The sequence below is a fragment of the Anolis sagrei genome, chromosome 11, assembly GCF_037176765.1.
Source record: "Anolis sagrei isolate rAnoSag1 chromosome 11, rAnoSag1.mat, whole genome shotgun sequence".
NCBI lineage: Eukaryota > Metazoa > Chordata > Lepidosauria > Squamata > Dactyloidae > Anolis > Anolis sagrei.
In genome coordinates, this window is record NC_090031.1 from 3,260,914 (window position 1) to 3,282,723 (window position 21,810).

The following is a 21,810-nucleotide window of genomic DNA, read 5'->3' on the forward strand; positions in this document are numbered from 1 at the left end:
ATAATTATAATATAATAAAATAATAAACTTATATTGATTTTCTTATTCTATTTTATATTATTTTATTTAATAATTTATAAAATAATAATTCATTTTAATATAATATATAATATATCAGTATTATCTTATATTATAATTATAATATAACAAAATAATAAACTTATATTGATTTTCTTATTCTATCATATTAGTATTATATTTAATTATTATTATTCTATTTAATTATTTTAATATTTTTTGTCGTGTCAGGAGCAATAATATAATACAACAGTATATAATACATTCGTATTATATTATATTAAAATAAATAATAAAGTAATAAAATAAAATACAAAAATATAAAATACAATAATAATAGAAAATAATAGAATAAGAATATGAAATAAAATATGATTAAATAGAATAATGTAATAAATAGAATAATAAAATATAATACTAATATAATAATAATTAAATAGAATAAAATAGAATGAAATCTAGATAAAGAAAAATGTCATGTTCGTTTGTGGGATTAACAGAACTCAAAAACCACTGGGTGAATTGACACCAAATATGGACACAAGACACCCAACAACCCAAGGTATGTCCTTCACTAAAAAAAAAAGATTTTGTCATTTGGGAGTTGTAGTTGCTGGGAGTTATAGTTCACCTACAATCAAAGAACACTGAACCTCACCAACCTTGGAATTGAACCAAATTTGGCACACAGTTCTCCCATGACCAACAGAAAATACTGGAAGGGTTTGGTGGGCAGCATCCTTTAGTTTTGGAGTTGTAGTTCACCTACATCCAGAGATCACTGTGGACTCAAACAATGATGAATCTGGACCAAATTCTACATGAATACTCAATATGACCAAATGTGAACACTGGTAGAGTTTTGGGAAAATAGAATCTTGACATTTGGGAGTTGTAGCTGCTGGGATTTATAGTTCACCTACAATCACAGAGCATTCTGAACCCCACCAATGATAGAATTGGGCCAAACCTCCCACAAAGAACCCCCATGTGGGCCATAGCAATGTGTGGCAGGGGACAGCTAGTAATTATATATAATAAATAAGAATAACAATAATAATACATCACACAGTCCTAGACGCTTGGGAAGTGTTTGACTTGTGATTTTGTGATACGAAATCCAGCATATTGATCACGTTTGCTGTGACATACTGTGTTTTTGTGTCAGTATAATAATGATGATGATGATGATAATTCGCACAGGAGACAGAACCCAAATCGAACCTAGTGGGTTTATGAATGCAAATCTTATTTCACAGGGCTGCATTCACACAAATAATAACTCTGCAAATGAGAGAGGAAGCAAACGGGATGGGAGGAAGACGAGGAGGACTTCCTCGACACTGGAGCCTGTTCCAAGTGCCGCAATGTTGACATAAAACAGACAGACACACCAGATTTTTTTGGATCGTCTTTTCTTTCTTTCTTTCTTTTTACACAGACGAAGTGCGGCGGGAGGGAAGGAAGGAAGGAAAGGGGAAGGAAGGAAGGAAGGAAGTAGGGGCCCTTGTGCAAATCGGAGCGCTGTGTGGCCCCAAAGGCCTCCCGAGCGGCGCACACACCAAACACACGCGACGGGCTGGCTGCGGCGCCTCCTAATCCTCCTCCTCCTCCTCCAGCGGGTGAGAAAGTCCCATTCTATGTACAAGCGAGAGGCTCATTCTCTGCCTCGCCTCTTATCTGGAGGTGTCCATGTTCTCGTCCATAAAGTTATTGCAGTGTTCAATGACTTTCCTAAAAAAAGGAGAGAAAAGTTGGAAATGACAACCTAATAATAATAATAATAATAATTACACTTGGGAAGTGTTCGACTTGTGATTTTGTGATACGAAATCCAGCATATAGATCTCGTTTGCTGTGACATACTGTGTTTTGGTGTCAATAATAATAATAATAATATACAATAAAATGTTCACATAATATATCATATATTACGTAATATATTATATATTGATTTTCCTAAAAAAAGGTGGGAAGAAAAGTTGGAAATGACAATCTAATAGTAATAATAATAATAATAATAATAATAATAACACTTGGGAAGTGCTCGTGATTTTGTGATATGAAATCCAGCATACATACTGTGTTTTTGTGTCAATAATAATAATAATAATAATAATATACAATAAAATATTTACTATATATATATAGATATAAATATATATCTTACATAATATATTATATATTGACTTTCCTAAAAAAAAGGGGAGAAAAGTTGGAAATGACAACCTAATAATAATAATAATAATAATAATAATAATTACACTTGGAAAGTGTTCGACTTGTGATTTTGTGATACGAAATCCAGCATAGAGATCTCGTTTGCTGTGACATACTGTGTTTTTGTGTCAATAATAATAATAATAATATACAATAAAATGTTTACATAATATATATATTATATATAATATATTACGTAATATATTATATATTGACTTTCCTAAAAAAGGGGGAGAAAAGTTGGAAATGACAACCTAATAATAATAATAAGAAGAAGAATGATTACACTTGGGAAGTGTTCAACTTGTGATTTTGTGATACGAAATCCAGCATAGAGATCTCATTTGCTGTGATATACTGTGATTTTGTGTCAATAATAATAATAATAATAATATACAATAAAATGTTCACATAATATATTATATATAGCTTATGCTATAGTAAAATATATTACATAACGCTAATAGTATAATATACCAGAAATGTATTATATACATTGTGGTATACTAATATAGTTCCATATAATAATCTATAATAATATAATAATTATATATTATATGTTACACGTACTATTACTAATAATATTGCGGTGTACTACAATATAGTAATATGTAATACTATGCTAATAATATATTGTATATTCATATAATATTGATAATAATATTGTAATGCAATACAATATAATACTAATTTGTGTGTGTGTGTGTCAGGAACAACTTGAGAAACTGCAAGTCACTTCAGGTGTGAGAGAATTGGCTGTCTGTAAGGACGTTGCCCAGGGGGCTAATATAATATAATATAATATAATATAATATAATATATATTCTCTCATGTCAGGCATGACTTGGGAAACTGCAAGTCGCTTCTGGTGTGAGAGAATTGGCTGTTTGCAAAGATGTTGCTCAGGGGGCCATTATAATATAATATAATATAATATAATATAATATAATATAATATAATATAAAATAATATATATTTTCTTGTGTCAGGCGTGATTTGGGAAACTCCAAGTCGCTTCTGGTGTGAGAGAATTGGCCGTCTGTAAGGACGTTGCCCAGATGTTTTGATGTTTTACAGTCCTTGTGGGAGGCTTCTCTCATGTGCCCGCATGGGGAGCTGGAGCTGACAGAGGGAACTCATCCGAACTCTCCCCGGATTCGAACCTTCTACCTGTTGGTCTTGAGTCCTACCAGTACAAGGGTTTAACCCCGTGTGCCACTATGCTAAAAATATATGTATATACATAGAATATTGAGAATATTATTATGTAGTACAATATAATATTAATACTAATAGTATATAAATAACATAAAAATAAGAATATTATATATTATTTAAATAGATATTTAAATACATATTTAAATAATTATATAGTATTTATTATTACTATTTAAATAATATATAATAAATATTAAATATTATTTAAATAATTATATAGTATTTATTATTATTACTATTTAAATAATTATATAGTATTTATTATTACTATTTAAATAATTTTATAGTATTTATTATTACTATTTAAATAACATATAATAAATACTATATATTATTTAAATAATTATATAGTATTTATTATTATTACTATTTAAATAATTATACAGTATTTATTATTATTACTATTTAAATACTATATAATAAATATTATATATTATTTAAATAAATATTTAAATAATTATATAGTATATATTATTATTATTTAAATAATATATTATTAATAATAATAAACAATAATATTGTAATATAGCAATAGAAACAATAGTGGGTTAAACCGCTGAGCTGAACTTGCCGACCAAAAGGTCGCAGGTTCAAATCTGGGGAGTGGGGTGAGCTCCCACTGTCAGCCCCAGCTCCTGCCAACCTAGCAGTTCGAAAACATGCAAATGTGAGTAGATCAATAGGTACCGCTCTGGTGGGAAGGTAAGGGGCTGCAGACCACATCATCACGACAGACAGACAGACAGACAGACAAACCACAGGCTAAAGGACGGCCAGCCACCCCGCCCCACTCACCGCCCCATTTCCTTGGTCTCCGGCCGGGAGGAAGCCATCTTGATCATGTCCCTCAAGAGGAGCAGCCCGCCTTCCTTGATCAGCAAAGGGCAGTACTTGTCCGCTGCAAAAAGGAAGGGAAAGGAGAAAGGAAGGTGGCCAGAAAGAGAGCAAAGCCATGCGCAGGAGCGGCCCCTTGGGTCCCAACGCTGGGATTCAGAGGCTCTGGCACTTTTGAAGTAGGTGGCCATCTGTCGGGAGGGATTGGATTGTGCCATCCTTTGTGGTAGAACAGGGTTGGACTGGGTGGCCCTCGGGGTCCCTTCCAGCTCCAGGACTCTATAATTCTATATTATTAATAATGGTAAAGCAGAGGCTGGATGGCCATCTGTTGGGAGGGCTTTGATTGTGCTTCCCTTTATGGCAGAAGGAGGTTGGACTGGATGGCCTTTGGGGGTCCCTTACAACTCTCGAATTCTATATTAATAACAATAATAATAATAAAAAGGCTGGACGGCCATTTATTGGGGAAGAAGAAAGAAAAAAGGAAGGAAGGAAAGAAGGGAAGGAGGAGGAAAGAAGCAAGGAAGGAATGGAGGAAGAAAGAAAGAAAAGCAAGAAGGAGAGAAGGAAGGGAGGGAAAAAAGAAGGAAGGAAGAGGAAAGGGAGGAAGGATGGAACTGAGGAAGGGAGAGAAGAAAGAAAAACAGAAGAAGGAGGGGAAGGAGGAAGAAAGAGGGAAGCAGAGGGGAGAAAGAGAAAAAGATGGAAGGAAAGAGAGGAAGATGGGAGGGAGAAAAGGAGGGAAGAAAGGGAGAAAAGAAAGAGAAAGAGGGGAGGAAGGAAGGAAGCGGGGAGGAAGGAAAAAAGAACGGAAAGAAAAAGAGGAAGGAGGGGGAAGAAATAGGAAAGGGAGGAAGGAATGGAGGAAGAAAGAAAGAAAGAAAGAAAGAAAGAAAGAAAGAAAAGCAAGAGGAGATAAGGGAGGGAGGGAGGAAAGAAGGAAGAGGAAAGGAAGGAACTGAGGAAGAGAGGGAAGAAAGAAAGAACAAAGGAAGGAGGGAGGGAGGAAGAAAGAGGGAAGCAGGGAGGAAACAAAGCAGAGAGAAAGGAAAAAGAAAGGAAAAGAGGAAGGATGGAAAGAAAGGAGGGAGGGGAGAGGAAAGAAGGTAAGAGGGGATGGAGGAAGAAAGGAAGGAAAGAGGAGAAGATGGCAGGAAGAAAGGAAAGTGATTAAGATGGAAAGAAGGGAGGAAGGTAAGAAGAGGAGGGGAGGAAGGAAGGAAGCAGGGAGGAAGGAAAGAAGAGGAGGAAGGATGGAAAGAAAGAATGGAGGGGAGAGGACAGAAGGTAAGAGGGAAGGGAGGGAGGGAGGAAAGAGGGGAAGATGGAAGGAAGAGGAAGATGGTAGGAAGGGAGGAAGGAAAGAAGGAAAGAAAGGGAGGAAAAAGAAGAAAGGACAGAAGAGGAAAGATGGAAGGAGGTAAGGGAGGGGGAGAGGAAAGAAGGTAAGGGGAGGAAGGAAGAGAAGAGAAGAGAAGAGAAGAGAAGAGAAGAGAAGAGAAGAAGGAAGGAAGGAAGGAAGGAAGAAGGGAGGAAGCAAGGAAGGAGGGAGGGAGGGAGGGAGGGAGGAAGGAAGGAAGAGAAGAGAAGGGAAGAGAAGAGAAGAAGGAAGGAAGGAAGGAAGGAAGGAAGGAAGGAAGGAAGAAGGGAGGAAGCAAGGAAGGAGGGAGGGAGGGAGGGAGGAAGGAAGGAAGGAAGGAAGGAAGGAAGGAAGGAAGGAAAGGAGGAAGGAAGCAAGGAAGGAAGGAAGGGAGTGAGGGACTTACGGTAGACAGAGACGAGGTTGTAGAGTGCCCAGGTGGCCCAGTGCTGGCTGACGGGGGAGATGCCTTGTGGGAGGAGCCTCAGGATGGGCTCAAAGGACCTGCAAAAAGGGGGGGGGGCAGGTGGTCAGGGTCCGGGGGGGGGCTGGGCAGCCACCACCCCAATGGGACGGCCCTTCCACCCTGCCCTGCCCTTCCTTGCCCACCGGTAGTTGATGTTCCTGCGTGAGTTGAGGTCCCAGCGCTGGATGGCGTCCCACATGCGCCCCACCACCTGCTCCCGGGGGGGCTCCGTGATGACCCAGGCCGTGGGCCCGTCGAACATGATGTGGGAGAGGACCCCGCAGGCGTTGTAGGAGACCTCGATCCCGTCGGCCTCGCTGTCCAGGAGGTTGCTGCAGGAGGAGGAAGAGGAGGAGGAGATGGAGGCCACTCTCGAACCGACCCCCCTGGGAACCCTTGGCTGGGGCACACGTGGAGGGGCGCTCGCTCACCTGAAGACGGAGATGAACTGGGAAGTCATGAGCTGCGGGCGGAGCTCCTCCACCTCAGCCACGTTGCCCAGTAGGCCCAGCATGTTGCGGTGCAGCTCCTGCTTGTTGGGGAACTCCTACGACGAGGAGGAAGACACAGCGTGGCAGCGCCCGGAGCAGAAGCGAGACCGGGGGGGGGGGGGGGGGGGAGGCCCAGAAACAACAACAAGAGGGCGGCAGTGACAAACAGAGGGGCCTCCATAGGCACCGGGAATGTGGCGCAGCTGACTGGGAGTTGGCTGCACTAAGGTCACCACTGACCGAAAGGTCATGAGTTCGAAGCCAGTCCAGGTCGGAGTGAGCTTCTGACCAATTTGTGTAGCTTGCTGTTGACCTTTGCAGCCCGAAAGACAGTTGCATCTGTCAAGTGGGAAATTTAGGTACTGCTTATGCGGGGAGGCTAATATAACTAATTTACAAGGCCATAAAAATCTCCAGCAAGCATGCAAAAGAATGAGGAAGTACTTCATCCGTGTCACAAATGGACAGTGAAGCGACAGCTCCCCTGGTGGCCAGAATACCCTCATGAAAAAGCTGAAATATTAAATAGCCTCTGTGTGTGTGTCTATATCTGTTGTGTGTCTAAATGGCATTGAATGTTTGCCATGTATGTGTACATTATGATCCGCCCTGAGTCCCCTGCGGGGTGAGAAGGGAGGAATATAAATACTGTAAGTAAGTAAGTAAGTAAGTAAGTAAGTAAAAAGTAAGTAAATAAGTAATTAAATAAATAAGTAAATAGGTAATTAAATAAGTAAATAAATAAATAAGTAGATAAATATGTAAATAAGTAAATAAATAAGTAAGTAAGTAAAAAGTAAGTAAATAAGTAAATAAATAAATAAATAGGTAATTAAATAAGTAAATAAATAAATAAGTAGATATTTATTTATTTCTATTTATTTCGAGGTTTTATATACCGACCCTCTCACCTTCAAAGAGGGATTCGGACCGGTTCAAAAAAAAATAGATAAATATGTAAATAAGTAAATAAATAAGTAAGTAAGTAAAAAGTAAGTAAATAAGTAAATAAATAAGTAAATAGGTAATTAAATAAGTAAATAAATAAATAAGTAGATAAATATGTAAATAAGTAAATAAATAAATAAGTAAGTAAGTAAATAAGTAAATAAATAAGTAAATAGGTAATTAAATAAGTAAATAAATAAATAAATAAGTAGATAAGTACGTAAATAAGTAAATAAATAAATAAGTAAGTAAAAAGTAAGTAAATAAGTAAATAAATAAGTAAATAGGTAATTAAATAAGTAAATAAATAAATAAGTAGATAAGTATGTAAATAAGTAAATAAATAAGTAAAAAATAATTAAATAAGTAAGTAAATAAATAAGTAAATAAGTAAATAAATAGGTAAATAAGTAAGTAAATAAATAAATTGATAAATAAATAAAGTAAGTAAGTAAATAAATAAGTAAGTAAATAAGTAAGTAAGTAAACAGACAAACAAACCAGGGATTATGCTAAATGGGTCGTGGGTGTATCTGAAGGCAATATGGAGGGAAAGAAGGGAAAACGACAACAATATGGCAGCATCTCAATGCAATATGAGGGGACGGGGGGGGGGGGGACGGACAATAATATAGCAGCCCCCATAATGGGAAAGGACGGCAAAGGGTCCTGCTGATGCATTTGAAGGCAATATGGAGGGGAAAGACGAGAAAATAACAATATGACAACAATGATAAACAGAGATGACTCCAAAAGGACTCCAAAGGCAATATGGAGGGGAAATATGGGGGGAAAACAACAACAATATGGCAGGAATGATATCCAGAGAGAAGTGTAAATAGACGGTTGAGGTATCCGATGACAATATGGAGGGGAAAACAACAATAACATGGCAGCAATGATAAATTGGACGCCAAAGGGGTTGTTGATGCTTCCAAAGGCAATATGTAGGGGAAAGAAGGGGGAAATAATAACAATATGGCCGCAATGATAAACAGAGAGGATGCCAAATGGACCATTGATGCCTCCAAAGGCAATATAGAGCAGAAAGAAGGGGGAAACAACAATAATATGGCAGCAATTATAAGTGGAGAGAACTCTAAATGGGGCACCAATTCATCCAAAGCTTGTGAGTGTGTGTGTGTGTGTGTGTGTGTGTGTGTGTGTGTGTATGTAACGGGCGAAACTCTGTGCTGACCTTCAAGCACTCCAAGAAGAGCTTCATGCCGCTGTAGTTGAGGAACATCTCGCAGTTGTTTGGGGTTTCGTCCGTGATGTTCCACAAGGCGCTCCAGGAGAACTCCATCACTTGGTCGCACTGGAAAAGAGGGCCAAAACAGACCGGTTTTCGGACATTTTGGGACAAGAGACTCAGAGAAGCGGAGCCCCATTTCGCTCCATTTTGCAGTCAGTTAAGGAACAGTTCTCACCAGCTTATCCACCAGTTTCTTCTGAATCAGCTTCAGCATCGTCTGTTTGTGGACAAAGAAGAACAACAAGGTCAAGGCCATCGTTCGGGTGGATATGGCTTGCGGTCCCTTAACAAAAGGGGCTGGGGTGGAGTGTCCCTCACCATGACAAAGCCCATCTTGCCCACGGCCTCCTTGTGGTCGTTGTCCACCTGGCAGACCAGGGCGTTGCAGAGGTGGACGGCGATGCGCTGGATGGACTCGTCCTGCCGCGTCATGTTGAGGATGCTCAGCAGCAGCTCGTTGACCCGCCGGTACTGGAACTCCAGCTCCTCCGGGATGCTGAAGTTGCACAGCGTCAGGCAGCAGTTGCGCTGCACCTGGGGGAGGGGGGGGGCAAAAGGGAGGCGGAAATGGGGTCAGGCCTCCATCTGGACACGGGACAACAGGGGGAGGCTGCAGCGGAAAGGGCCAACACCATCAATAGCAATATAAAGTCTGGGGAAATCATTATAGTCCATGGGAAAGGGATCTAGGAGTCTCAGCAGAACAGCCTGAACACGAGCCAACAGTGTGACACTGCAGCAGAAAAGGCCAACACCATCAATAGCAATATAATGTCTGGGGAAGTCATTATAGTCCATGGGAAAGGGATCTAGGAGTATTTGTAGAAAAGTCTGAACACATGCCAACAGTGTGACGCTGCAGCAGAAATGGCCAACGCCATCCTAGGTTGCATCAAGAGCAATATAGTGGTATTATTATTATTCAGCAGGAGCTGGATGGCCATCTGCTAGGGGTGATTATCTGGGGAAGCCATTATAGGCCTTGGGAAAGGGATCTGGGAGTCTTAGAACAGATTGAACACAAGCCAACTCTGTGATGCTGCAGCGGAAAGGGCCAACGCCATGCTAGGTTGCATTAACAGCAATATAGTATCACCATTCAGCAAGAGCTGGATGGCCATCTGCCGGGGGTGATTGTCTGGGGAAGCCATTATAGACCTTGGGAAAGGGACCTGGGAGTCTTAAAACAGACTGAACATGAGCCAACACTTTGATGCTGCAGTGGAAAGGGCCAACGCCATCCTAGGTTGCATCAACAGCAATATAGTGGTATTATTATTATTCAGCTGGAGCTGGATGGCCATCTGCCGGGGGTGATTATCTGGGGAAGCCATTATAGACCTTGGGAAAGGGATCTGGGAGTCTTAGTACAGAATGAACATGAGCCAACAGTGTGACATTGCAGCGGAAAGGGCCAACGCTATCTTAGATTGCACCAAAAGCAATATAGTGGTATTATTATTATTCAGCAGGAGCTGGATGGCCATCTGCCAGGGGTGATTGTCTGGGGAAACCGTTACAGACCTTGGGAAAGGGACCTGGGAGTCTTAGAACAGACTGAACATGAGCCAACAGTGTGACGCTGCAGTGGAAAGGGCCAACGCCATCCTAGGTTGCATCAACAGCAATATAGTGGTATTATTATTATTATTCAGCAGGAGCTGGATGGCCATCTGCTGGGGGTGGTTTGAATGGCCGACTTACAGTGACTTCCTGGTAGGACTCCATGCCGCTGAGCACCACCTGGATGACCTGCCGGCGCACCTTGATGCTCTGCTCGGCCCGGTATTCCGAGTTGGTCAGGTAGAAGAGGACGGCGCTCCCCGTCACCTGGATGTTCTTGTCGTACTTGTGGCACTTCAGGGCCGCAATCACCAGCTGCAAAAAAGAGGGCGGGGGGGGGGGGTACGGCGTTAGAATCAGAACACAGTGGGAAGGGGCCCCCAAAGGCCATCCAGCCCAACCCTCTATTTTGGCCAGGCAGGTCAAGCAACATCCCAGCACTATTTTCCTATGGGGAAATAACAATAACAACAATAATAATGTGGGTTATAGCTGGTATGGATGTCAACTGTAAATTTTAATACCATTGATGTCTAATTATGGTGTGTATCCTTGTCCATTTTAAATCGTATTTAAATGCCTTCTAATGTAAGTTGTGTTGAGTTTCTCTTTGTGCAGAGAATAATAAACATAACACAACAACAACAACAACAATAATAATACATCACACAGTCCTAGACACTTGGGAAGTGTCCAACGTGTGTGATCCAATACAACAGCCAGTAAATAATAATAGTAATAATAATAATAATAACTAGCTGTACCCTGCCAAGCGTTGCTGTGGCCTATAGTAAGAATTTTCGAAGTAGAGATAGATATCTGGACTATTATGAAAGAGCGGTACCTACCTATTCCTTCCCCCCTTTGTCTTCCCCTTTCTCTCCTTTCTTCCTTCTCTACCTCTTTTTTTCATACCTTCTTTTGCTCTTTGGTTTCATCCTTCCTTCTCTCTTTCTTTCCTTCCTTCCCTCTCCCTTTCTCTACTTCTTCCTTTGTCTCCTTTCTTCCCTGTCTGTTTCCTTCCTTCTTTCATTTTTTATTTCCTTTTCCCTTTCCTTCCTTCTTTTACCTCTTTCCTGCCTTTCCTCCCCTTTTTCTTTCCTTTCTACTTTCTCTTCTTATTTATTTAGTAGAATCATAATCAATCTCGTAGTCATATTCCGTTCCAGTTGTCATTTCCAGTTACTGTAGCACTTAATTAAATGCCTTCTCGAATAGCCATGTCTTCAGGCTCTTACGGAAGGACATAAGGGAGGGCGCCTGTCTGATGTCAGCAGGGAGGGAGTTCCACAGCCGGGGGGCCACCACCGAGAAGGCCCTCTCTCTCGTCCCCGCCAGACGTGCCTGTGAGGCAGGCGGGATCGAGAGAAGGGCCTCCCCAGACGATCTCAAGGTCCTCGTGGGCTCATAGGCCAAGATGCGGTCCGAAAGGTATTTTGGGCCGGAACCGTTTAGGGCTTTGTAGGATAACACCAGCACCTTAAATTGGGCCCGGTAGCAGATCGGCAGCCAGTGGAGCTGGAACAACAAGGCCTATGAGCCTCTTCTTCCTTCCTTCGGTACCTCTTTCTTTCCTTCCTTTGCTCCTTTCCTTTCCTCTTTCCTTCCTTCCTTCATTCCTTCCTTTTTTCCCTCCCTCCCGTTCTTCTCTTCTTCCTTCCTGTCTGTTCTCCCGCAATAATATGGTAGAGTCCCTTCTAACTCTATTCTATGAGTCTATTTAATATAGTAATATTTTGAATTTAAATATATTTTTGTGGGGTTTCTTCAGTGATGGTCATTCCTTGGATTGTGAGGAGTTTTGTTGCCAAATTTGGGGTCATTTGGCCCAATAGTTTTTTTGTTTTTAAGGTACTCATTACGCACAGAGCATTTTTATATATATAGATAATAATAATAATAACAATAATAATGGGAAGTGTCTGACGTGTGATCCAATACAACTGCCAGCAAAGTGTCTGCTGTGGACTCATCATGTTGTGTTTCTAATAATAATAATAATAATAATAATAATAATAATAATAATAATACATCGCACAGTCCTAGACTCTTGGGAACTGTCCAATGTGTGATCCAATGCAACAGCTGTGGACTCATATTGTTGTTTCTAATAATAATAATAATAATAATAATAATAATAATAATAATAACAACAACAATACATCACACAGTCCTAGACACTTGGGAAGTGTCCGACGTGTGATCCAATTCAACAGCTGTGGACCCATCTTGTTGTGTTTCTAATAATAATAATAATAATAATAATAATAGAAGAACCCTAGTTTGGGAAGGTACTTCCAAGGGCTATCCAGTCCAACACAAACCTGCCATTATTTATTTTATTTTATTTATTTACGACATTTATATGCCGCCCTCTCTCACCCTGAAGGGGACTCAGAGCCAAATCTCTGCTTGTGAGTATCTCGCATTTGTTGTGTCAGTTATGTGTGTGTGGCCATGTGTGTGCTTAGCTTCCAAAGCACCTCCACTACGGATCCTTGGATTTTTCCCCCCTCACAATGAGGGGGGGGGGGGGGGCGGAGCTAGGGGACTTGCTTTAGTGCATGCGCCATATCGTCTTCTAGGGTTTTGGGGTTTTTTTTTAAGTCCTTGATGCTGTGTTTTCTTGTGTTTTTGTGAGTGATAGTCACTCATTGGGTTGATAGGTGTCTTGTGTCCAAATTTCATGTCAATTCGTCCAGTGGTTTTGGAGTTATGAGGTCCCCACAAACAAATTTTGATATATGTAGATTATTATATTAGCCATTGTTCCCTGCCCGAGCGAAGCCCAGGAGAGTGAGGAGCTCACCTTGAGGGCGCGCAGGTGCTGGTGGCAGCGCTCGGTGCGTGCGGTGTCGAAGAGCAGGTTGATGGCGCGGGAGGTGATCTCGGGACGGTGCTCGGTGTAGGCTTCAATGGCGTTCAGGACCTGCTCCTCGTTCTCATTCCCTGTCACCTGGCAGGGTTTTGGAGGCAAAAACAGACGGAATAAATGAACGAACAAACAGACAAATGAATGAATGACCCCCTGGGAATCTCCTTCTCTAGAGGTTTCGAAACATTTATTTATTTACGACATTTATATGTCGCTTTCTCACCCCGAAGGGGACTCAGAGCAACTTACAAGATATATATATATACACACACACACATATATATACACATATTAAATATTATTATATTGTACTATACCATTACATTGTAATATTATTAGTAGTATTACCTGTAATATTAGTGTCAGGATCAACTTTTCTGATTCTGGACTGCCGAATACTGCAGCCAAGCCAGTATTCCCACCATTTACTGGGCTAAATAAGCCCGGTAAACTGTGGAAATACCCACCCCCTCTCCCAAAGCCTGCAGATCCCTTAGAAAAGTAGTAAAAACTTACGTGCCCTCCATTATAATCAGTCCCCGCTCTACTGGCATTAGATTTCTATGTGCTGGGAGAGCCTGCCGAGGCTTGTAATGGAGGCCGGGTAAGTTTTTATTACTTTTCTAAGTGGTCTGGGGGCTTCGGAAATTGGCCGTCTGCAAGGACATTGCCCAGGGGACATTGCCTGGATGTTTTGATGTTTTTACCATCCTTGTGGGAGGCCTCTCTCATGTCCCCACACGAGGAGCTGGAGCTGACAGAGGGAGCTCATCCGCACTCTCCCCGGATTCGAACCTCCAACCTGTTTCTCTTCAGTCCTGCCGGCACAAGGGTTTAACCCACTGGTTCTCAACCCTGGGGTCCCCAGATGTTATTGGCCTTCAACTCCAGAAATCCTAACAGCTGGTAAACTGTTCAGCTATTATTATTATTATTACTAACTTAGGTACCTGGTGGTGCCCAGATTATCTCAAAATTATTATTATTATTATTATTATTATTATTATTACTAATTTAGGTACCCGGCGGTGTCCAGACTATCTGAAAATCATTATTATTATTATTATTATTATTATTACTAATTTAGGTACCTGGCAGTGCCCAGATTATCTGAAAATTATTATTATTATTATTATTATTATTATTATTACTAACTTAGGTACCCGGTGTTGCCCAGATTATCTGAAAATTATTATTATTATTATTATTATTATTATTATTATTACTACTACGAACTTAGGTACCCAGCGGTGTCCAGATTATCTGAAAATCATTATTATTATTACTAATTTAGGTACCTGGCGGTGGGCAGATTATCTGAAAATAATAATAATAATAATTATTATTATTATTACTATTACTAACTTAGGTTAGTAATAGTGCCCAGATTATCTGATTATTATTATTATTATTATTATTATTACTAACTTAGGTACCCAGTAGTGCCCAGATTATCTGAAAAAGGCATTGTTTGTTTTGGGGTGTTAGGCAATACTATTTAGCTTAGTATCATATTGCATTCCATTACAATATTATAAATATTATATGTATATACAGTATATTACATTATATTAAACTGTTTCATGTTTAATTCTGTTCTGTGTTCAATTCCCTTTGAAGGTTAGTTAGTTCATTTTACTGATTAGCCCATCAGTTGTATCAAAACACTTGGCAAACACACTTGACACATACTCATAGAGCACACAACTTACATTACAACCAAAGCTAAAGAAGTCCCAGCAGAGAATGAATCAGATGTAGGTGTAATGGCTTGGGAGGACTACGCTTCCCACACAGCTACGGATAGAGAAGGGTATTGTTGCCGTCTCTTTCGCCCCTTGCTTTACCTTATAGGCCGGGATGTGAGGCAGGTGGCAGAGGGAGGTCTCAAACAAGCCCAGGAACTGAAGCGGCCTCTTCAGGTTCCGGAAAGGCGTGATGCTGCTCTTTTCTGGGTTGGTGCTGCAAAAAAAAAAGGCATGTTTGCTGTTTGAAAGGGTTAAGGGAGAGGCAGCGGGCAGGGTGATGCAAATTCCACACCAAGGGAGAGAGAAAGGAACACTGGGATGCCTGTGGTGGAGATAGATTATGCATAGAAATATATTTATTTATTTATTTTTCTTATTTACGGCATTTCTTGCACACTCTTGGAACAGTACAATCCCCAGAAGGGAGCCCTTCTTCCGTACCTGACCTGCCCGGCTTTCTCCTCGAGGTCAGCGGAGGCGGAGGAGGCGGATGCGCAGTTGTCCAGCATGGTGTGTCCGGAGATGTCCAGCCAGGAGAGGCTGCTCAGGTTGTCCACAAAGAGGCTCAAGACCCGGCGGGTCAGCTTGAACTTGTAGTAGCTGGAGTGGCAGTCCCGGGAGATGTCCAAGTGCCTAGCAAAAGAGCAGAGAAGCAGAGTGAAGGCAGATGCCACAGGACGATGGGCGTTGTAGTCTGCCCATAGCCAGAGAGCGCTGGGGACTCCCACCGACAATAATAATACAGTTGAAGGGGACAAGGGCCTGATTTAATTTGATTAATTATTTTATTAATACATAGCAATAGTATAAAGAATATAATCAGTGTCTCTCAACCTTCCAATTTTTTATTTTTTGTGTCAGGAGTGATGTAAGAAACTGAAATTGGCCATTTGCAAAGACGTTGCCCGGATGTTTTGATATTTTACCATCCTTGTGGGAGGCTTCTCTCATGTCCCCACATGAGGAGCTGGGGCTGACAGAGGGAGCTCATCTACGCTCTCTCCAGATTCGAACCTCCAACCTTTTTATTTTTTATTTAATTATTATTATTATTATTAGTCAGATGTTTGTAACTTGGGGACTCTCAACTGCAGACACAACAGCCCATGGAGGCCCCAATGGTGAGGGGAGGGGACTGGGAGACCCACCGGAGCTTGCGCAGCTGTGCGATGGCCTGGACGTGCTCCTCGCAGAGGTCGGTGTTGTAGAGGACGAGGGAGGCCAGGCTGTCCTTCCAGCGGGTCAGGAAGAGCAGGTCGTTCATCTGGATGGCGGAGAGGTCGAGGGCGGCCAGGGCGGGCAGGGGCCGGAGCAGGGCCTCCACGTCCACCCCCTCGGTCAGGCGGCCCAGGTTCAGGAAGCGCAAGCGGGGGAAGCCCTCGAAGGTGAAGCCCTTGGCCAGCACCTGCCGCGTGGGGTTGAAGTCGTCCTCACAGCCGCCCCCGCCGCCCCCGCCGGGGTTCTCCTCCTGGTAGAAGATGTTGGTGCAGCCAAAGAGGCTGAGCGAGACCAAGGTGGGCCCAAAGCTGCCCAGCGTCTGCAGGCTCTTGGCCGTCAGCTTCTCGCAGTTGGTCAGGAAGAGCTCCATCAGGTCCTACCCGAGAGAAGAAGCGGGGAGACCGTAAGGAAGGGCCTCCCAAACAGCATGCTTGCTAGGCCTAACTCTTTTCGCAGGAATTCGGTTTTAAATAGCAAACCAACCCCTTAGAACAGGTATGGGCAAACCCCCTTGGGCGCTTTTCTCAGGCCCTCCTCTCTCTCACCATCCTATCCTTCCGTCCTTCTCCCTTTCCTTCCTCCCTCCCTCCTTCCCTTCCACCCTTTTGTCCTTCCTTCCCTCTTTCTCCTTCCCTTCCCTTCCCTTCCCCCCTTTCATCCTTTCTTCCCACTCTCTCTCTTTCTCCTTCCTTCCTTCCATCCCTCCCTCCTTCTCTCTTTCCTCCCTCCCTTCTTTCTCCTTCCTTCTTTCCCTTTTGTCCTTTCTTCTCTCTTTCCTCTCTCCCTCTCCTACTTTCCTCTTTCTCCTTCCCTCCTCTTCCACCCTTTCATCCTTCCTTCCCACTCTCCCTCTTTCTCCTTCCTTCCTTCCTTCCCTCCCTCCTTCTCTCTTTCCTCCCTCCCTTCTTTCTCCTTCCTTCCCTCTTGCCTCTCTCCCTCTCCTACTTCCTTCTTTCTCCTTCCCTTCCCTCCTTTCATCCTTCCTTCCCACTCTCCCTCTTTCTCCTTCCTTCCTTCCTTCCCTCCCTCCTTCTCTCTTTCCTCCCTCCCCCTCTTACTTTCCTCTTTCTCCTTCCTTCCTTCCCTTTTGTCCTTCCTTCCTTCTCTCTTTCTCCTTCCCTTCCCTTCCACCCTTCCTTCCTTCCCTTCTTCTCTCTTTCCTCCCTCCCTCTCTTATTTTCCTCTTTCTCCTTCCTTCCTTCCTTCCTTCCTTCTTTTCCTTTCCTTTTGTCCTTCCCTCTCTCCCTCTTTCTCTTTCCTTCCTTCCTTCTTTCTCTCTTTCCTCCCTCTCTTACTTCCCTCTTTCTCCTTCCCTTCCACCATTTCATCCTTCCTTCCCTCTCTCCCTCTTTCTCCTTCCTTCCTTCCCTTTTGTCCTTCCTTCCTTCTCTCTTTCCTCTCTCCCTTCCCTCCCTCCCTCTTTCTCACTCCTTCCATTTCTTTCCAACTCCCAGAATCCCTAACAGCTGGTAAACCGGCTGGGATTTCTGGGAGTTGGAGGCCAAAACACCACAGGTTGAGAACCACTGACACATACACACACACACATATACATACACTCACATATATACATACACAAACACATACATCCATATACATATATATGGCTGGATCCCCCCCCCCCCCCCGTGGCACAGTGGGTTAAAGCAGTGAGCTGCCAAACTTGCTGACCGAAAGGTCGCAGGTTTGAATCCAGGGAGCAGGGTGAGCTTCCGCTGTTAGCCCCAGCTCCTGCCAACCTAGCAGTTCAAAAACACGCAAATGCGAGTAGATCAATAGGTACCACTCCGGTGGGAAGGTAACAGTGCTCCATGCAGTCATGCCAGTGGCCACATGACCTTGGAGGTGTCAAACCGCCCTGAGTCGCCTGCGGGCTGATATGGGCGGGATATAAATAATGTAAATAAATAAATATGGACAACGCCGGTTCTTTGGCTTAAAATTGGACATGAGCACCAACCCCCAGAGTCTAGACACGTCAAGGGGAAACCTTTACCTTATATATATATATGGTTGGAACCCCAACACATATTTTGGAAAGTTCTGCCGCAGGGAGTATGAATTTCATTCCCAAACAAAGGTCAGGGTACCTGCTTCCGGATGGCTTCCAAATCCTGATCCTGGACCAGGTCTTCCCGCAAGTGGATCCGGGCCAGTCGAGTGCTGCGGGGGTCCGAAAAGAGGGCAAAGAAGTTCTCGTTGTGGTCGAAGATGCTGTCCGAGTTGACCAGCTCCACATAGCTGAGAGAAAGGAGGGGTCACGGGAGCAAGAATCAAGGCGTTAAAAGGAGAATTAAATAAATATCAGCCTTCGGGCTGATATGGGCAGGACAGAAGTGACGTAAATAAATAGTAAATAAATAAATAACGGCATGAGAAGGATGATCAGTATGTTAAAAGAATAATCAATGCATTAGCACAACAATACAATAGATGAGTGTGTCTCAACCTTCCTAATGCCACGGCCTCTTAATATGTTGTGTTGACCGCCAATCAGAACATTATGTTCGTAACTGGAATTTTGCTCCTGTTACGAATTGTAATGTAAATATCTGATATGCAGGACACATTTTCATGCACTGGACCAAATTTGGTACAAATACCCCATACGCCCAAATTGAGTGGGGTTGGAGATTGATTTTGTCATTTGGGAGATGTAATTGCTGGGATTTATAGTTCACTTGAACTCCACCACCGATGGAATTAAACCAAACTTGGCACACAGGACTCCCATGACCAACAGAGAATACTGGGAGGGTTTGGTGGGCATGGAAAAATAATTGGCACGGACGTACTCGTTGACGAGTCGGTCACAAATCTCGCTGGGGAGGAAGATGTCGGGGTGGAGGCGGAGGGTCTCGTTGTCCAGCAAGTAGCAGAGGGTGCCTTCGAGGTTATGGAGGCAATAGTCCGTGCAAAGGGTCATCAGGGACTCAGGGCTGTCGGAGGCCATCTTGGGAGGGGGGGACGCCCCAATAAAGACCCCCTCAAGCCCCCCTAAAGGCTTTCCGTTCCAGGGTCCTCCTGGGCAGACGTCTGAACTGGATCCAGGAGGCTGCAGGAAGAGAGAGAGAAAGAGAGAGCGTGTCACTTACCTGAAGGCTGGGAATTTGACGTGGAATGTTTTAATAATAATAATAATAATAATAATAATAATAACAATGATATAATAGTATTAATAATATAATATTAAAATAATAATAACAACAATAACAATATCATAATAATAAGGATCACTATAATAAGTAGGTAGATAGATAGGAAAGATAGGATAAATATCTGGGAAAGAAAGAATAGATAACTAGGAAGTATGACATAGGATGGATGGATAGGATAGGATAAGATACATAGCTAGATAGGGAGATAGATAGATAGATATAAAAGTATATATTGAATAGCTGGGATGGATGGATGGATGGACAGATAGGAAATGATATATTACATAGTTAGCTATGATAGATAGATAGCTGGGATAGATAGAAAGATAGATAGGAAAGGATATATTAGATAGGTAGAATAGATAAATAGATAGATAGAAAGATAGAAAATGATATATTGGATGGAAGGATGGATGGATGGATAGATAGGAAATGATATATTGGATAGTTAGGTAGGATAGATAAATAGATAGAAAGATATAAAAGGATATATTGGATGGATGGATGGATGGATGGATGGATAGGAAAGGATATTTTTGATAACTAGGATAGATAGATAGAAAAGGATATATTGGATAGATAGATAGAAAGAAAGATAGAAAAGGATATATTGGATGGATGGATAGATAGGAAAGGATATATTGGATAGTTTGCTAGGATAGATGGGTAGATAGATAGATAGATAGATAGATAGGTAAATAGAAAGAAAAGGATATATTGAATAGATAGATAGATACATAGAAAGATAGATAGATAGATAGATAGGAAAGGATATATTAGATAGAAAGATAGAAAGATGAAAAGAGAAAAGGATATATTGGATGGATGGATAGATAGAAAAGGATATATTGGATAGTTTGCTAGGATAGAGAGAGAGAGGTAGGAAATGATATATTGGATAGATGGATAGATAGATAGAAAAGGATATATTGGATGGATGGATGGATAGGAAAGGATATATTAGATAGCTAGCTAGGATAGATAGGTAGGTAGGTAGATAGAAAGATAGAAAAGGATATATTGGATGGATAGCTAGATACATAGAAAGACAGATAGATAAAAAATGATATATTGGATAGTTTGCTAGGATAGATAGATAGATAAGGATATATTGGATGGATAGATAGATAGATAGATAGATAAGAAAGGATATATTGGATAGTTAGCTAGGATAGATAAATAGATAGATAAGGATATATTGGATGGATGGATGGATAGATAGATAGATAGATAGATAGAAAGAAAAGGATATATTGGATAGATAGTAGATAAATGGATAGATAGATAGAAAAGGATATTTTGGATAGTTAGCTAGGATAGATAGATAGATAGAAAAGGATATATTGGATAAATAGTAGATAGATAGATAGATAGATAGATAGAAAAGGAGATATTGGATGGATAGATAGATAGATAGATAGGAAATGATATTTTGGATAGCTAGGATAGATAGATAGGTAGATAGGTTACATAGGACAGATAGGATAGATAAGACTGCATAGGATATGGATGGGTGGATGGATAGATAGACAGAGATAGGACACACTGTATAGCTAGCCATAATAATGTATGTTTGAAGCGATGCCTATGTACCCATGTGCATGTATATTGCCTGAGGTCCTTTTATGCACCATATTGAGAACAATGTCTCTCTGAGGCTGAGCCTAGGTACATTGATAGGGAGATAGATAGAGAGAGAGAGAGAGATAGGGAGATAGAGAGATAGATAGATAGGGAGATAGTGAGATAAATAGAGAGATAAATAGATAGAGAGATAGGGAGATAGATAGAAGCCAAGGGGGGGGGGGGTGTGGGGTGGTCCCACTCTCTCGGCCAGGGGTGTCCCTGGGTGCCTGCCAGAGGTGACTGTCTTTCTCTGAGGCCGGCCTGTCTCCCAATGCCAAGGGGCCCCCCTTCTCTCAGCCACCCCTATGAGGCACCCCCCTGTTTCTCTGCGCCCTGAGGCCAAGGGGGGGAGGGTCACACTCTCTCAGCTCCCTCCCTCTCCCCCCCAGGCTCACCTACCTGCCTGCCTCCCTCAGGTAAGCAGAAGCTGTCCGCCCTGGAAGTGGTTCCGGTTCCGGTCCTGCCCTGGCCCTCCTCGGGACTCTCTCTGGCTCACTCACACCGCAGAAACGGCCGCTGTCAACAAATCCGTGCGTCACTTCCGGTTGGGAACAGATGGAGGAGCCAGGCTTTTTCCCCCTCCCTCCTTCCTTCCTTCCAGGAAACAGAGACCCGGAGAAGAAGGTTCCGGGACAGGAAGGGAAGGGAGGAGGAGGAGGGAGAGATATGGGAGATGGATGGATGGATAGAGAGATAGATAGATAGATAGAGAGAGAGAGAGAGAGAGAGAGAGAGAGATAGAGAGATAGAAAAATAGAGAGATAGACAGAAAGATAGATAGGAAGATAGAGAGATAGATAGAGAGATAG

General features: G+C 42.2%; 1 protein-coding gene across 2 annotated transcripts; it reads right to left on the reverse strand.

The window, feature by feature from the left end:
• Positions 1–1,400: 1,400 nt before the first annotated feature.
• Positions 1,401–21,555, reverse strand: ZER1 (zyg-11 related cell cycle regulator). 2 transcript variants are annotated; one of them, XM_060757531.2, is made up of 16 exons: positions 21,401–21,555; positions 19,013–19,272; positions 18,308–18,458; positions 16,148–16,593; positions 15,441–15,632; positions 15,099–15,213; positions 13,186–13,332; positions 10,518–10,691; positions 9,132–9,347; positions 8,989–9,030; positions 8,757–8,876; positions 6,551–6,666; positions 6,263–6,451; positions 6,060–6,157; positions 4,252–4,354; positions 1,401–1,752 (listed from the first exon to the last, which is right to left on the reverse strand). In XM_060757531.2, the coding sequence occupies exons 2-16, from the start codon at positions 19,168–19,170 to the stop codon at positions 1,695–1,697; spliced, it is 2,325 nt and encodes a 774-aa protein (XP_060613514.2). In that variant the 5' UTR covers positions 19,171–19,272; positions 21,401–21,555; the 3' UTR covers positions 1,401–1,694. The 2 variants fall into 2 exon arrangements, with proteins under 2 accessions (XP_060613514.2, XP_067327889.1); XM_067471788.1 differs by having other exon boundaries at positions 21,397–21,555.
• Between the last annotated feature and the right edge of the window lie 255 nt (positions 21,556–21,810).

Bases quoted from the DNA above. Each gene is read 5' to 3' on its own strand.
- ZER1 (XM_060757531.2), bottom strand. From the start codon at position 19,170: ATGGCCTCCGACAGCCCTGAGTCCCTGATGACCCTTTGCACGGACTAT. The intron at 6,667-8,756 runs GTCAGCACAGAG...TCCTCGTCGTAG, and splicing joins TCTTCTTGGAGTGCTTGAAG to GAGTTCCCCAACAAGCAGGA. The intron at 6,158-6,262 runs GTGGGCAAGGAA...CCCTTTTTGCAG, and splicing joins CGCAGGAACATCAACTACCG to GTCCTTTGAGCCCATCCTGA.